At 33.2% G+C, this 15,908-nt stretch overlaps 1 protein-coding gene across 1 annotated transcript; it reads left to right on the top strand.

Annotated features, from left to right (window-relative positions):
• The first annotated feature begins 11,022 nt into the window (after positions 1 to 11,022).
• On the top strand, positions 11,023 to 12,719 carry LOC150037627 (uncharacterized). Its single transcript, XM_090311254.1, has 5 exons — positions 11,023 to 11,191; positions 11,291 to 11,340; positions 11,433 to 11,556; positions 11,904 to 12,002; positions 12,091 to 12,719. Exons 1-5 carry the CDS (start codon positions 11,029 to 11,031, stop codon positions 12,717 to 12,719), a joined length of 1,065 nt encoding a protein of 354 aa, XP_090167380.1. The 5' UTR covers positions 11,023 to 11,028.
• The last annotated feature ends 3,189 nt before the right edge of the window (positions 12,720 to 15,908 follow it).

The following is a 15,908-nucleotide window of genomic DNA, read 5'->3' as shown; positions in this document are numbered from 1 at the left end:
TGCTGAGTTCGAGTGGTAAGCACATGTAGTGTTGCGGTCATGTTGTTCAAGTGTTTGAGGTTGCTGTGTTTGAGCATTTGTGAGCAAGAAGCGTGGAGACGAGTCTACAAATGTTCGTAGCATTTTCCTTGTTCATTTGTAGCTATCATGCTGTAATTTCTGTAATGATTGCATAACCATTTGTTTGAGTTTACGATTGTAATTTGTAATGTTCATTCATGATTGTAATTTGGAATGATCTATTTTCCACTGCTCATAGAAATCTCGTGTTCGATTTCGTTCAGAGGAGACGTGATCGTCATGAAGATTGCTTCGGAGCACAATGTTGTTAATCTATTTATGAAGACCCTCACAGCTAAACTTAATGAAAGTCACCTAGAGAGTCTGGGTCTACGGGATATGAGTCATCTTGTCTAGGGAAATTAAGAATATTATAAGGTATAGAATGTAGAATTGTATCAACAACAGCGGAAGCACAAGGATTATCTAAGCATTCAAATTCACTAATTTTGGCAAAATATTAAGCATGCTCTTGCAGAAAAACAAATGAGTTTCAAGACATACCTCTTGTAGAACTTCTTCAAAGCTCATTCTTCAGCTGCTTTCTTCTCCAAATCTTGTTGCAGACCACCTCAAGATCTTCCTCACTATTCTCCTGGTGGTCTATATTGAGTTGTGAGACTCAAAACAAGCTTGAATGAAGGGATGAAGGAGAAATGCTCACTATAGTAATCTTGTTGAAGAACTCTTTCTTCAACCCAAAATTTCTCTCAAATTCTCTATAGATTTCATGCCCGATTTTCAATCCAATCTCTTCATTATATTGCAGATCAACATGCAAAGGAGAGACTTTGGATGAGTTGTAGCTCATGCTTGGAGAAGACAAGACAAAGAAAATGCATTTTGTGTGAGTGACTTCAAAGATGGATAATGGAAAAACTTCTTTTTCCATGTTGTGTGTTTTGTCGTTTCCTTTTGAAATTTATTTCAAAAATAAAATTTTGATTTTATAAAATCTATTTTGATTTTAAGAATGAAAAATTTAATTAATTTCATAAATTAATTATTAAATAAAACTTAATTAATTTAATATCAAATATTAAATAAATTTTAATACATATCCATCTTTATATATTTAAATAATATTTAAATATATAAATTCTCCTATTCCGTTTAATTCTCAAATTAAACATGTAACTATATCTCATATAATTACTAACTCCCTTAATCCTAATTTGAACGATTCAAATTAACTTATCACACTATTCTAGAGCTAGTCTATTACGAGCTAGTAGGCAGACCTCGCGGACCTACGAATCCTGGGCTCCAACGATCCGAGATTAATTGGCTAAACTCATTAGACCAAATTAATCTCCATTCTTTAACTAATGGGCCAATCCACTAAAGCCCATAGTTACACTCCCCTCACTGTAGATATATTATGTCCACATGATTTAAACATAATCAGCAAGTCGGCCCTTCACAAGTTGTTCATAATAACGGCTGGGTCAAATATCTATTTTACCCTCGAGATTACGTCTTATTCCTCAAGTCCCTACTGATCCTCTAATGAACAAATGATTTGTGATCCAATCACTAAACCAAACACTCTTAGTCCAGTGAGAGGGTGGGGCACCTTGTTCAAGACCTGGATTCAGTATGAGAGAACAACCTTTCTTCTATCCCTAAGTTAGGTAGGCGTGAACTCCGTCTTGCACCCTATGTCCCCAGCTATCTACCCGGTCTTACACTTGAGATGAAAGTCTTATTAAGTCGGCGTTGTTGAGCCAACCCTCAACTATGCAAATCTAAGGGCAATCCTGAATAAACAGGAATTCATAGTTAGCTTAGAATTAAGATCGAGTTACCTAGGTCATCTAGGCGAAATAGCCAGTCTTATACAATAAACAACGTTATAAAGTAAGAGTGACTTATTTCTTGGTCCTGATCTTATGAAAACTCATTACATAGAACACTCCCACTCCTCATGTCATAACATGTACGAATTAGGATCACATCATATGTAGCACTTTATAACTCTTTGTAAACTACAAAGTATGTCGCATCCAATGGTGCTACCAAAATAAGGTACCCAACCTTATTCATGTACCATAGATCATTTTGACTATTTACTCTAACCTGATCCACTTTTATGTCTCCACATAAAGTTCAAGTACTCATACAATAGTTGTGGGTCTTAGTTTATTGAATTTAGACTTTCATATAATTTATGAAATCAATAACAAGTAATTTGATTATAGATAATTTTTATCATTTTACAAACTACGAGTTTTAGGACATAAAACCCAACAATACTCCCACATGGACTAAAACTCTAGTGGATCAATATATACAAATATATACAATGTTGAGTTTACATGGAGAGAATAAAATGTACAAATACAATAAATTAGGGCATTACAATACCCATAAATACAAATATAATAAACTAGGGCATTACAATAGCCATAAATTCTCCCACTTGCCCTAGTGATACAAAACTCGTAGACCTAGTCCTACTAGGTGACCCTCGAACACTTTAGCCGAGAGGGCCTTTGTAAATGGATCAACTAAGTTGTCTTGGGAAGTAATCTGAGTGACAATAACATCTTCTCTGTGTACAATCTCCCTGATGAGATGGTATTTCTGTTCTATATGCTTTCCCCTTTTATGGCTTCATGGTTGCAACTGCTCCATTGTTGTCACAATAGAGAGTGACAGGCAGGTGCATGTTAGGAACTACTTCCAGATTTGTCAGAAACTTTCTGAGCCATACTGCTTCATTTGCTGTTTCGCTTATAGCTACATACTCAGCTTCCATTATGGAGTCCGCAATACAACTCTGCTTGATGCTTCTCTACACAATTGTTCCTCCGTTAAGAGTGAATACTGACCTCGAAGTTGATTTCCTTGAATCAATATCGGTCTGAAAGTCAGAATCAGTGTATCTGGTAAGGATCAGATCCTTAGGACTATACACGAGCATATAATCTCTCGTTCTCTGAAGATACTTGAGAATGATTTTAACAGCAAACTCATTGCATAGGATGCCCCCACTCTTCATGTCATAATTGTTGGGGTTTGTGCTCTAAAGTCTCGTGTCCAGTAGTTTGTAAAAAAACTTTGTACGAATACTTGTGATGTATAATATAAATGATATTTACTTCACTACTTGACTTTGCACATTTAGATGTTTTTTATTTTAGCACAAACCAACAAACTTAATATCCCTGGTTATCTGTATGTAACTTAAGCATGTATGCGGTAACATACAAGTGGATCATGTCTTGAGTGATAACCAAAATGATCTGTAGTATATGGATATAGGAGGGAAACCTTATACTAGTAATGCTATGGATGCGACCCCTTTGTGGAATGGCCACAAGTGTTGTGACTTGTCACAGATGGTCCGATCCTGATTATTTGTGTAGGACATACGAGCGGGAGCGTCTTATACAAAGAGTTTGTATAAAACCTGACCACGAAGTGTTAACGTCTCGTCACATATTGATGATTGGTTAATTATGAGCATCTGTGAAGGGTCATCGTACTGATGATTGGTTATATCCAATAGACATAGAAATATATCTATGGCAAAAGAGTTCAACTGTCGGTCTTTAGTGGAATGTCTGGCAGTTAACGGATGGTGGATATCGTGAATAAAGGGTTTAGTCAGCTGTTCACACACCGTTGGAGCTTCGAGCCATAGGTCCATAAGGTCCCCTTAGTAGCTTGGATACAAGTTGAGAATCAGTTTTTGGGTCAGTTTGAAATGTTCAAATTGAAAAGAGGGAGTTCGATTATATATGATATAATTGAACAAGTTAACTAAATATGATATAATTAACTTTATGTATGAGATACATTAATTTGGAGAAAATTGGATATAAACATGATTTATATCTAGTAGAGGAAAATATTATAATTAATATATGATATTAATTTATATGTTATGAATATGATAAGATCACATTCATTGGATGGTTATAAAGGAAATGGGAAGGTGCCTCTTCTACTTTAAATAACGATTGAGTGCATTATAAATAGCAGACGGTGTGTTGATCTCGGCGTGCGCGGACATTATGAAAAGATAGAGTCATCGTTTAAAATCAGTGCCTATACGATAGTGACTCCATGATCGCTTATATATACGATATTGCTAAGCGATTGCATATAGATTACACCGTCGCACGCTATTATCTAAACGATCGTTTAATTTTTTCCTAAGCGATCGTTTAGCTCCCGATATTTACTAAACGATCGCATAGTTTTTCCTAAGCGAATGTTCGGACAATTGCTCACCCTTTTTTTACATAATCGTTTATACGATCACTGACCTTTTCCTACACGATCGTTTAGACGATCACTTACTTTTCCTACACGATCGTATACTTCACCTAAACAATCAAGCATCTTGTCTATGTGATAGACAACCTCTCCTCCCACTTGCTTGATCGTTGTGTACGGTCTCTCTTCCTTCTTCCCTCTACCAAATCCGAACAAAGCCCACACTTTGGATTTTCAGTCCAAGAATATTGAGGACTCTAAGTGTTGTTGTCTTCTCTGTTTCCTTCTGTCCAAGTGGTGATTGTTTGAGGTAGACGTTTGGGCTTCAGACTCGCTGTATAGAAGAAATCTTCATCCGGTATGATTTCTTGATCTCTTTAGCATTATGAAAGTATGTTTGAATGTATATGTGGTAATTCAATCACAATGAATTGGAAAGATATGCTTCTGCTCGTAGGTACTCTTGACTAAGAGTTCCTTCAATAACATGTACGAATTAGGATCACAGCATATGTAGCACTTTACAACTCTTTGTAACAACTACAAAGTAGGCCGCATCCAATGATGTTACTAGAATAAGGTACCCAACCTTATTCATGTACCATAGATCATTTTGACAATTTACTCGAACCTAATCCACTCTTATGTCTCCACATAAAGTTCAAGTACTCATACAATGTCACGAGTCTTAATTTATTGGATTTAGACTTTCATACAATTTATGAAATCAATAACAAGTATATTGATTATAGAAAATGTTTATCATTTTACAAACTGCGAGTTTTAGGACATAAAACCCAACATAGAATATGCCCTAGTTTATTATATTATACTTTATTTTATATGTATTGTACACTCCACTAGCTTTAGGACAAGTGTGAGATTGTTGAATTTAGTGTCTTAAATCTCGTGGATCTTGTATTTTGTAATTTGTAAATATAAATTATTTATTTATTAAAATAAGAAATATTTTATTCGACATTTAGAACGCATTAACTTACTCCATAAGTTAAGATCCATGGTTATTTTATGTAGCTTGAACAATATGTGATAGACATACAAGTGGATCATGTTCAAGTAATAACCTAAAAGGTTGGCAATATATGAATAAGGTTGGGTGCATTATCCTGATGACACTGCGGATACAACCCACTTTATAAATGTTAGTATAAGATCGGATGTAACGCCCAGATCCTTACACATTAAGATCCGACCGCTACGACATGCATACTTAGACTTTTCTATCATGAGAAGAGTTCTAGAAGCATAATTTCAAAGAACATATCTCAATTTTATTAATTAGATAGAAAAACTATATAAAAAGTTTAATTATCAAAACACCAAGATTCATAAAACAATAGCGTGGTGGTACAAAATGCATATGCCTATAATAGTGAGTTTGACGGTTGGCCATTTGAGTGACGTCCAATTCTGCCATCTACGCTGTATCCTTACCTACAAAGTCTGTAAAAATATAGGATGAGTATATAATATACCCAGTAAGCAGTTCTCACGTAGGGTAGTGACCAAATGCACAATCACAAGCAACATGTCATGAAAACATATGATCGGGACCAAAAACGTATAATAACATGTGGTGGTCGGTTATGCTTCCAACATAAATCTCTCCGCCTTGATAGAAAGATGAGGACCTAAGCAAAAATTAACCCATCTGATGATTAGCGGGTCATGCAGTCAGTAGAGCCAGAGTCGCATCCAACATCAACCTTTAGCATAAACGTAATATTGGACTAGAGGGGTGCAACCATACATACCCTGCTAGTTCCCAGCATAAACATAACGTAAGATTAGGCCTGGAGGGGTGCAACCATACATGCCCTGCCAGCCCTGGAAGCATAAATTTCTCCGCCCTGATAGGAAGATGAGGACTTAAGCGAAAACTAACCCATCTGAAGATTAGCGGGTCATGCAGTCAGTAGGGCCAGAGTCGCATCCAACATCAACCATTAGCATAAACTTAACATTGGACTAGAGGGGTTCAACCATACATACCCTGCTAGTCCCTAGCGTAAACATAACATAAGATTAGTCCTGGAGGGGTGCAACCATACATGCCCTACCAGCCCTGGAAACATAAATGTCTCCGCCCTGATAGGAAGATGAGGACTTAAGTGGAAACTAACCCATCTGATGATTAGCGGGTCATGCAGTCAGTAGGGCCAGAGTTGCATCCAACATCAACCATTAGCAAAAACGTAAGATTAGACTGGAAGCATAACTTACACCTAATTAAAACTTGATTTTAACGTAATCGTGAACAAACATAATGCATGGGGTCCCTTGTAGAGAAACGTGTTTTAAACATGTAATGCAATATAACAATTAACATAATCATGCAACATAATAAAGGTACACTACCATAGAACATTTAAAGAGAGGGTGTGATAAACTACTTACCGTGATCTAGTTATTCCTTATTATTCTTTATGATTTGATCAGTAGAGCTTTCCCTTTTTAAATCAAAAGAAGAAATTTGGGTAGCACCTTACCCGAGCTTTTCTCTTTTAATCTCACAGAACTTCCTCACTCACACTTACTTTTTCACACGATTCTTTGTTACTGAGATTTGTTTGAGAATGGGTTAAATCTTCGGCAAAGGGTCCTATTTATAGTAGTTTTCAGCTCTTATCAGTGTGACAAATCATCCTACAGGTGGCTTCTTTAGAATTACTTAAGGTTTAAGGATTCCTCTCAATAAGACACCTAATCTTGGCTAACGTTTGCCCTTACGTCATCATTCTTTGTTTGTATTCAATTTTAGGGTTCTCCATGTATAATCTATAAGATCGTGGCCAAATTCAACGCATAATCCACGCTTCTGTCTAAATCTCGCTCTCTTTGTTCTTAGAATCTCGCTCTCTCAAGCTTTCTCGCTGGTTTGGCTCCCGCTCTTGCCCGCTCTTGCTCCCGCTCTTGCTCTCGCTTTTGCTATCGCTCCCGCTCTCGCCCGCTCTTGCTCCCGCTCTTGCTCTCGCTTTTGCTATCGCTCCCACTCCTGCTCCCGCTCTTTCCTACTGTCTTGCTAAGAATCTCGCTCTCTTTACTCGCTCTCTCCAATGTTATCTCCAATCTCGCTAGTTTTCACGTGTGGTTGCCTTTACTACTTGTGGATTCCACTTCCTCTTTTTAACTCTTTCAAATTTTAAGAGTATATGGGCATTCACCTCCAATTCTTCCAATGAGTAGTGTCCAAACAAAAGTAATCTACTGCCCATTGTCTCCTGAATTAGCTAGCGTCCAACTTCCAATTAATCCTCCCTGATTCTGCTCCCTTATTCATTATTTTTGGATAATGAATAAATTTCCAATTAATCCAATAAATTTCCAATTTCCAATTATTCATTTTTTTCCTTCTAAATTTCCACCCCTTTAAATAAAATTTCGTCCTGCTTAATATTTGACATTTAATTTCCTGTATGCGTACAAATCTGGGTCGTTACATCGGACCTTGAAATATTTTATTCTCTCTTTATAACATCGTTAATTAAAGAGACTAACATTTCATAGGATGACTATAGGTGACTCGATCTCAATCCTGAGTGGGTTATAGACTCTTGTCTATGAAGGCAATACTTTGATTTGTATGGGTGAGAGTGGCCGTTGTCATACCATTTTAGGGATTTATCCAAGTAGGGAGTTAGGAACACAACTCCTTGAAGTGGAATTCACTCCTTCCCGCTTTCAGAGAAAGTAGATGAATTTCTATCTTAAGTGCTGACTCCGAGTGTTGAACAAGAGGTCCCTCCCACGCATTGGTTCGAGAGAGATTTGTTTATGGTAAATCATAAACGTGTTGTTCATTAGAGAATCAGTGGAACTTAAGGAGAAAGATGTAATTACATGGGTAAAACGGTAATTTTGACTGAACTGTAATTATAAAAAATTCATGAAGGGTCGACTTATTGATGACTGGTTATATCCATAGATACAAAAATATATTTAGAGTGCAAAGAGTGCAGCTGTGAGTTTTTAGTAGAGTGACACACAATTAATGAATGTTAATTAAGTTAATTAAAGAGTTTAATTAATTTAATTTCGAATCATTGGAGCTTCTAATCTGTAGGTCCATTAGGTCTCCTGCTAGCTCACTATGGATAAAACAAGGATCAATTAATTTTAGAATAATTTGAATTGTTTAAATTACTTAAGGAAATTTTATATTAATATGGATTACTTTTCCCTTCATGTTGGTTTCTGTGTGAAATATATAAAAATACAGAATCAATTGGTTCCAAAAAGCTCTCACTCTCTAAAACACATCTCTCTGTATTCTCTCTCAAATTCAAAAGAAGTAATTCACGGTAAACAAGTTGAATCCCACAATCCAATTCCTTGTTGAAATCATAGCGGGAAAGTCCTTTTGGTAGTGTCTTGCCATTCGTTTTTTTTTCCTGATCGTGCAGAGGATTTTCACGGAGGTTTTTGAAGAATTTGGTCTTCAAAAGCATTTTTCCTAAATTCCCTTAATTGAATGTTCGGCCTTAATGTTTCTATAAATCAATTCTATGATTTTCTCAATCCCAATTCAAAGACACGGTGCTTCTATAAATCTATGTATAGATCTTTACTGTTTATGTTTTCTCGCTTTCTTTATTTGTCAATTTTATGACCATACTTAAATTGTGTAAATGTGTTTTACAGCTCAAAGGTAGGTATGGAGGATCTTATGTATTCACAATGACTACATCTGCAAATCACGATGACGACGTCGAGAACATGGTGAAGAATATCTGTCCTGGTGCTAGCAAGATCTACCACATCTCAGGAACACAGAAGTTCAAGTGGTGGAGAATGCAAAGAGTAGGTTTACAGTCTTTGCTTGGGGGCTTGTTGACGCAACATTGGAGGATGTCTTTATTAAGGTTGCTGGAGGAGCTCAAGCATTCAATGTTCTTTCATGATCCTTATTTCTCTCAATTTTCATTCCACTATTACGTTTGTCTTTTATCTCTATATGTTTGAATATATTTCAGATTCTCTAAGAACTTACATATATACTTCTACGCATTTATAATTATTCCATTGCCTGTTGGTTAAACATCATTTACATTTTTGTAAATTTTGATATATGTTGGTTTAGATAGCATGGAGGAAATAAATATTAGTGTATCATTATCTATCTTTTCCTCGTATATACTATGAATTGAGCATCTTTTTAGCATTGGAAAACTATAATAAGTAAACAATCTTGATTATATATTCATCAATTCTAAATCATATTCATGTAATCAATAGTTATATCAATCAATATCTAAATCAAATATTCATGGTTTCTGTTGTTCGAGTTAATCAATTGTTCATTATATTTGGTTTATGTTGTTCGACATTAATAACAAGGAGTTTGACTTGACATGTAAACATTAAAAACATGGTTTAAATCCTATTTTGGTCCCTAAACTTTGAATGTTGTTCTTTTTGGTCCCTAAACTTTCAAAAATGATTATTTTAGTCTTTGAACTTTTAAAAAGTGTTTATTTTGGTCTCTACTATTAAAATTTTGTTAATTCTTTGATTAAGTTGTATCTAGAATGTGTTAAGCAAAATGAGGGTGACGTAAAATGTTAACAACCAACGTTCCAAAATACTGAACGACTAAAATCTTGATCACAAAAATGACTTTAGAGTTCGATAGAAAATTGCTTTATCACCTAATTTAAAACTGAGACGTAACAAAATGCCACTAATATGAATATAAAATCAATAATAAACATTTAACTTGTTTAAAAAACATACAATATTTATTTACTAATTTATTATTTTTAAAATTTTGTTATTATGCCAAAACTAGCATAATATGATAGTGTTATTGACCATGAGATATGTGGTTCGAATTCTCCTATGCCTATTGTACTTAAAAGAAATAATTTATTATTATAATTTTCCATAATATCAACATTTTCAAAAAATTGAGACTTTGATATTTCTGTCGATATCAACATTTTAAACCAAGGTTCTAATCTCATTTGGTCATGTGTTAAAAGGTTAAATTACAAGTTCCTAAACTAGTGTTGAATTTAATAAGTCCTCAAGTTTTAAAGTGTTTTAATAGGTTTATGAGCTTTTAATTTTGTGTCTAATATGTCCTAATATTAACCTATTTGTTGAAGACCAACGAAATATATGTCGATCAATTGTTGAGTTATATTGTCATATTTTACTCATTATCATTTTCAAGATCTTGATTTTGATTTTTCCAGAGGGTCTTTAAAAGTTTCCTAGAATTTAAAATCGTATCTTAGATACCATGTTCAGATATCATATTCCGGAACATTGAAGCAAAGAAAGAAAATAGAAAAAAAAAAAAAATCATATCTCAAGTTCTTATAACAACAATTTATGTATATAAGTAACTTAAGATAAAGTCCAACTAAACCAGGGATATTAATAAAACATCAGGCACATCCCAATTTCATTTTTGGCAAATGTTTTATCTTTTCTGGCTTTTAGTTAAAACATATATGGCAAATACAAACTGAATAAAAAAGCGAGAAAGAATAGGTCAAAGTAGATTAAAATTTCAACCAAAAAAAGAAAACCCATTTGAAAAATAAAAACTCAAACTTGATTTTGTTTCTATCCCAAATCTACAAAATGGTTAAGAAAATCAACAAACTTTATCTTCTCCTTCTCTCAAAATTAGATGCATCTCTCTATCTAGCTACATAAATATCCTTTGAGTTTAAGTTTAACCCATCAAGACACATTGTTCTATTCTTCAAAATGGCCAAAGTTCTTCCATTCATCTTTCTCTTAGTGGTTGCAGCCATTGGATTTGCTAATGGAAATGAAATGGGAGTTTATGAATTGAGAAGGGGAGATTTTTCTATTAAATTTACCAATTATGGTGCTACCATTCTCTCTGTTATTCTTCCTGATAAAAATGGTTTGTTTTGTTTTTGTTTTTCTTAACTTTACCCAATTATATTTGCATTCAACACATTATGATATAGTTCTAAATTTTTTTTTCCGTTATTTGTTTTAGGGAAGTTGGATGATATTGTTCTTTCTTTCCCTTCAATTGATGACTTTCGAGTGAGATAATTGCGTTTTTTGTTGTGATTTTCTGATATAAAAGAGAAAAATGAATAAAAGGGTATGATTTGTTTATGCATTTGTTTTGACAGAATGATACTACCTACTTTGGAAACATTGTTGGACGTGTAGCAAATAGAATTGGAGGAGCTCAATTTGGTATCGATGGTGTTTTTTATAAACTCGCTCCTAATGATGGAAGGAACTTACTCCATGGTATATTTCATCGATCTAAACACTTTTTTCTTCCGTTCTCTCCCCTAATGTTTTCCTTTCTAATTGTGAATTCATCTTTTTCATTGTCATCTATTAACTTGTATTGTCATCTATTTCTTGGTTAAAACTCTTACTGTCACCTATTCGCCATCATCTATTAACTGCCCTGTAATGACATGTGCTTCTCTCTCTTGGGACTGGGATTTGAGAACTCCAAATGACTCAAATTGTTTACATTACTTAATAGGTAGTTAACTCAAATTCATGAATATTTAAAAGCAATCAAAATGCTAAGAAAATTGATTTTATATTGAGATTTTTTAAGCATTTTTTATTTGACTGTAAAGGTGGGAAGAAAGGGTTCGGAGATGTGATATGGAAGGTGGAGAGTTATGTGAAGGACAACCACATTACATTCACCCATGACAGTTTCGATGGCGAACAAGGTCGGACTCTAAACCGTAAATCTTAAACCCTAAATTAAAGGATTACAATGAACAAATGGAGGGTTTTGTTTGGTTTATGTGTAAACAGGGTTTCCCGGCGATCTTCGAGTTTTAGTAACTTACATGTTCATAGAAACAAACAAATTAGGAGTAAAAATGGAAGCAAAATCCATAAACAAACCAACCCCAGTAAACTTGGCCCAACACTCTTACTGGAATCTAGACGGCCATTCAAGTGGCGACATTCTATCTCACAAAATCAAACTCTTCGCCTCAAGCATAACTCCCGTCAACATCGAGCTCATCCCCACCGGTGAAATCGTGCCAGTGGCCGGAACTCCTTTTGATTTCTCAACCCCACGAGAGATCGGGTCGCAGATCAAGAGCGTAGTCGGCGGATACGACATTAATTACGTGGTGGACGACACTGGGAGTGAGCATTTGAAGAAAGTGGCGGAGGTTACAGGGAGAACGTCGGGGAGGAAGATGGAGCTATGGAGTAATCAGCCGGGAGTTCAATTTTATACAGCGAATCAGTTGAAGGATGTGAAAGGGAAAGAAGGGGTTGTGTATAAGGAATATGCAGGGCTTTGCTTGGAAACTCAGGGGTTTCCGGATTCTGTGAATCATCCTAATTTTCCTTCGCAGATTGTGAAGCCAGGGGAGAGTTATGAACATGTTATGGTTTACAGGTTCACTATTCATCATTCTGATTGAGCTCTGTTTCTTGGTTTGATTTGGACAGGGAATTTGGGGATTTTTATTAATTTTATCTTCTGTCTGATGAGTTGGGTATTCCATTTTCAATTCCTAGGTTATGATTTTAACCAAAGTATAAATTTCATGATTTTATTTAATGGTTTCTATACACATTATGTTTAGGTTCATTTAACTAGTTTGTCTATACATTTTTTCCTCATAATTAATATTTTTTAGGCCGATTTCTTTGGTAAAAATGAACTAAACCCTAATATAATTTATTGGATTTTTATTACATAATACAATTTCAATAAGGCTTTTATTGAATAAAAACTTTAACAATACTTTTATTTAAAATAGAATATGTTTTCATGATTTACGAACTACACGAGTTTTCGGACATTCCCAACAATTTTGTATGATGGTGGTTAGGAACTGCCATCATACATACTACAATGACAGTTCGGTACGATGTCAGTTTCTAATCGACATAATATGGGCCATGGATGGCAGTTGTGAACTGAAATTGATTCTGTTGTGTTTAGATGTCGTTTCATATTTGTTATTGTTGTATACTACGATGTCAGTTTAACACTGACATCATATCTGATATGACTTGCAACAAACTATTAGCAAAATATGAAACCCAAATCCTACATAAATTATTTTTATAATACTAATAATTCTTATTCTCTATTTCAATTAATTTCTCTACAAAATATTCATGAAAACAAAGACCTTCCAGAGAATATAATCTATCATATCATTTCAATTTTGATGATTAATTCACAATTGGATTTTAATATAGAGTTATGCAACATGTTTCATACCTAAACAAAATGTATAAGTTCTACCAAAATTTCAAAAATCATCTCCAATAGCTTGACAATCAAACAATGCTATACAATATGTTCCAAAACTACACAATGCCTATGATCACCAAAAATTTATAAAAATCTCCAACTTTACAACCAAACAAAATTACATAAAATGCTTTTCGGATACCAATAGTTTAGAGAGAAAGCCAAACAAATATATTTTGTGGTTAATAATGTTGACATTCAACATGCGGAAGCAATTAGGATTATAAGCACTCTAACAATATCAATTTTAGCAAATAAGCATGCATGTTCATAGTTTTCCAGAAACTAGGGTTTAGAGTACAACCTTTTGTAGAACTCTTTATTGATCCAATCCACTGATGAAAATCTCCTCACAAACTTGTTGTACACTACCACAAGGATCTTCTCTACTATACTCTGACCTTATATTGAATTGTGAGATCCAAATTTGATGAAATTTGAAGGATTTTTTTGGCATTTGGAGAACTTTGGTATGTTCCAGAGAAAAATCACAATTTCTTCATCAATTTTCTGTTTTGCATGAAGTTGTTCTAGTAATTAAACTTACATATTTATGAACCAAAATCATGCAAATGAAATACATGAGAAATTGACTACGAAACACAAAAAAAAAAAAAAAAATTAATGGAAAATAGGTGTTGAATTAAGATAAACTTAGAAATGTGGGAAGTTTCCACTTTCAAATTTTATATTCTATTTAATTTAAATAAATTTCTGAAAAGTCATAATTAATTTGAATTTTCTTTAATTTAAAATAAAATAAATTTAATTTTAATAATTAATTAAATAATTTAATCAAAATTTAAATTAATTTAATGTCAAATATTAAATTAATGAAACACATATCCCAAACATGAATCCCTATTCATGTATACAATATTTAAATCATATTTAAATATTCCCAATTCTTCAATCTGTTTAATTTGATTTAATTATATCGTATATAGTTAATAATTCCCTGAATCGAATTTGAATATTTCAAACGCTCCCGACACATTAATCTAAGGTTTAGTCAGCTAGTAGAGGGAACTAATGAACCTACAAATCATGAGCTCCAACGATCCGACATTAACCTACTAAACTTTTTTAACCGAATTAACCAATATTCGATAACTATAAGGATGCTCCTCTAAAACCTAGTAGTTGCACTTTCTTCATTGTAGATATATTTTAGTACACTTAAGTTAACCATGATCAGGGTTGCTACTTATCCCATCCGTTTTTAATTTTTAACATTTCTTTTTTTCAATGGCAGTGGTAGAATCCACTGCTCACTTCACCATCCACTATTTTCTATTTTTTTCTTTCCTTTTTTTAGATATAGTTTTAATCAAGTTTTATCATTTTTCTTAAATTATTTTAAACTTTTATTTTAAAAAGGTTTATTTCAAACTTTAACATATTTTTTTTTCATATCTCTATTTAAATACTTTATTTTTCCATGTCTCTATTTATGTACTCTATTTATATTAATATTTATTCATTTTATTTTACATAGTGCATTTAGTCCTTTTATTTTCCAATATTTTATTGTATTATTATTTCAATATTTTTCATGTTATGTTATAAATGTCATTATACTAAAATGATTAATTCTCATTTACATTCTAAAAAAAATATGACGGTGGAATCTATGAAATTTGAGAATCCGATTTCCTAGAGTTCTTGAGGTAGGGAATCGATTATTTGGGAGTTTGATATCAATCTCCAATATATTTTCATAAATTTTTTAATATGTTTATTTATATTTATTTAATTCATAATTTTAATTTCTTAAATTATGTTTTGCTTACATAATGTTCACATTAATTATTATTTGATTTTCAATTAAAATCTTTCCAATCCTTTTAAATCTTTTCATAAACTTTTCTTTAAGTCATTTAAAAATTTACCTTAAATTAAACCTTTTGTGTTTTTAAACATAAAATAAAATTAATATATAATTTCAAAAGTTTTTCTAATCACTTTTCTAGTAAATTATTTTTATGGCCATTTCTCTAAAAAAAAAAAAAAAAACCTACGACGGGATCTAGAAAATTTGGGAGTTCGATTTTCTAAAATTTTTGAGGTGAGGAATCATAGCTTTGAGAGTTCGAAATATGATCCCAAGAAAAAATGAATTTAATTAATATTTCAAATAAAAATCTTTTCCTTATTCTTGGGATGGAATTTAGGAAAAGGTAATATTTTCTCATATTCTTGAGGTGAGAAATTATTCCTCAATTCCACCGTAGCCTAATTGATGGAAGTTTATTCCACATATCTTAGGGATCATTACTTCAAAAAATATTGGAGAATGAGGGACATGATAAGACATTTGTTTCTAAACTTTTGTTTCTCAAAC

Source organism: Benincasa hispida, chromosome 2, assembly GCF_027475165.1.
Source record: "Benincasa hispida cultivar pf3 chromosome 2, pf3_genome.v1.1, whole genome shotgun sequence".
Taxonomy (NCBI): Eukaryota; Viridiplantae; Streptophyta; class Magnoliopsida; order Cucurbitales; family Cucurbitaceae; genus Benincasa; species Benincasa hispida.
The sequence above is the reverse complement of the archived record's forward strand: the minus strand, read 5'-3'. Positions and strand labels throughout refer to the sequence as shown.

Excerpts from the sequence above, each read along its gene's own strand:
- LOC150037627 (XM_090311254.1), top strand. The coding sequence starts at position 11,029 with ATGGCCAAAGTTCTTCCATTCATCTTTCTCTTAGTGGTTGCAGCCATT. Across the intron at positions 11,557-11,903 it reads TGGAAGGAACTTACTCCATG|GTGGGAAGAAAGGGTTCGGA; the intron begins GTATATTTCATC and ends TTGACTGTAAAG. Across the intron at positions 12,003-12,090 it reads CAGTTTCGATGGCGAACAAG|GGTTTCCCGGCGATCTTCGA; the intron begins GTCGGACTCTAA and ends ATGTGTAAACAG.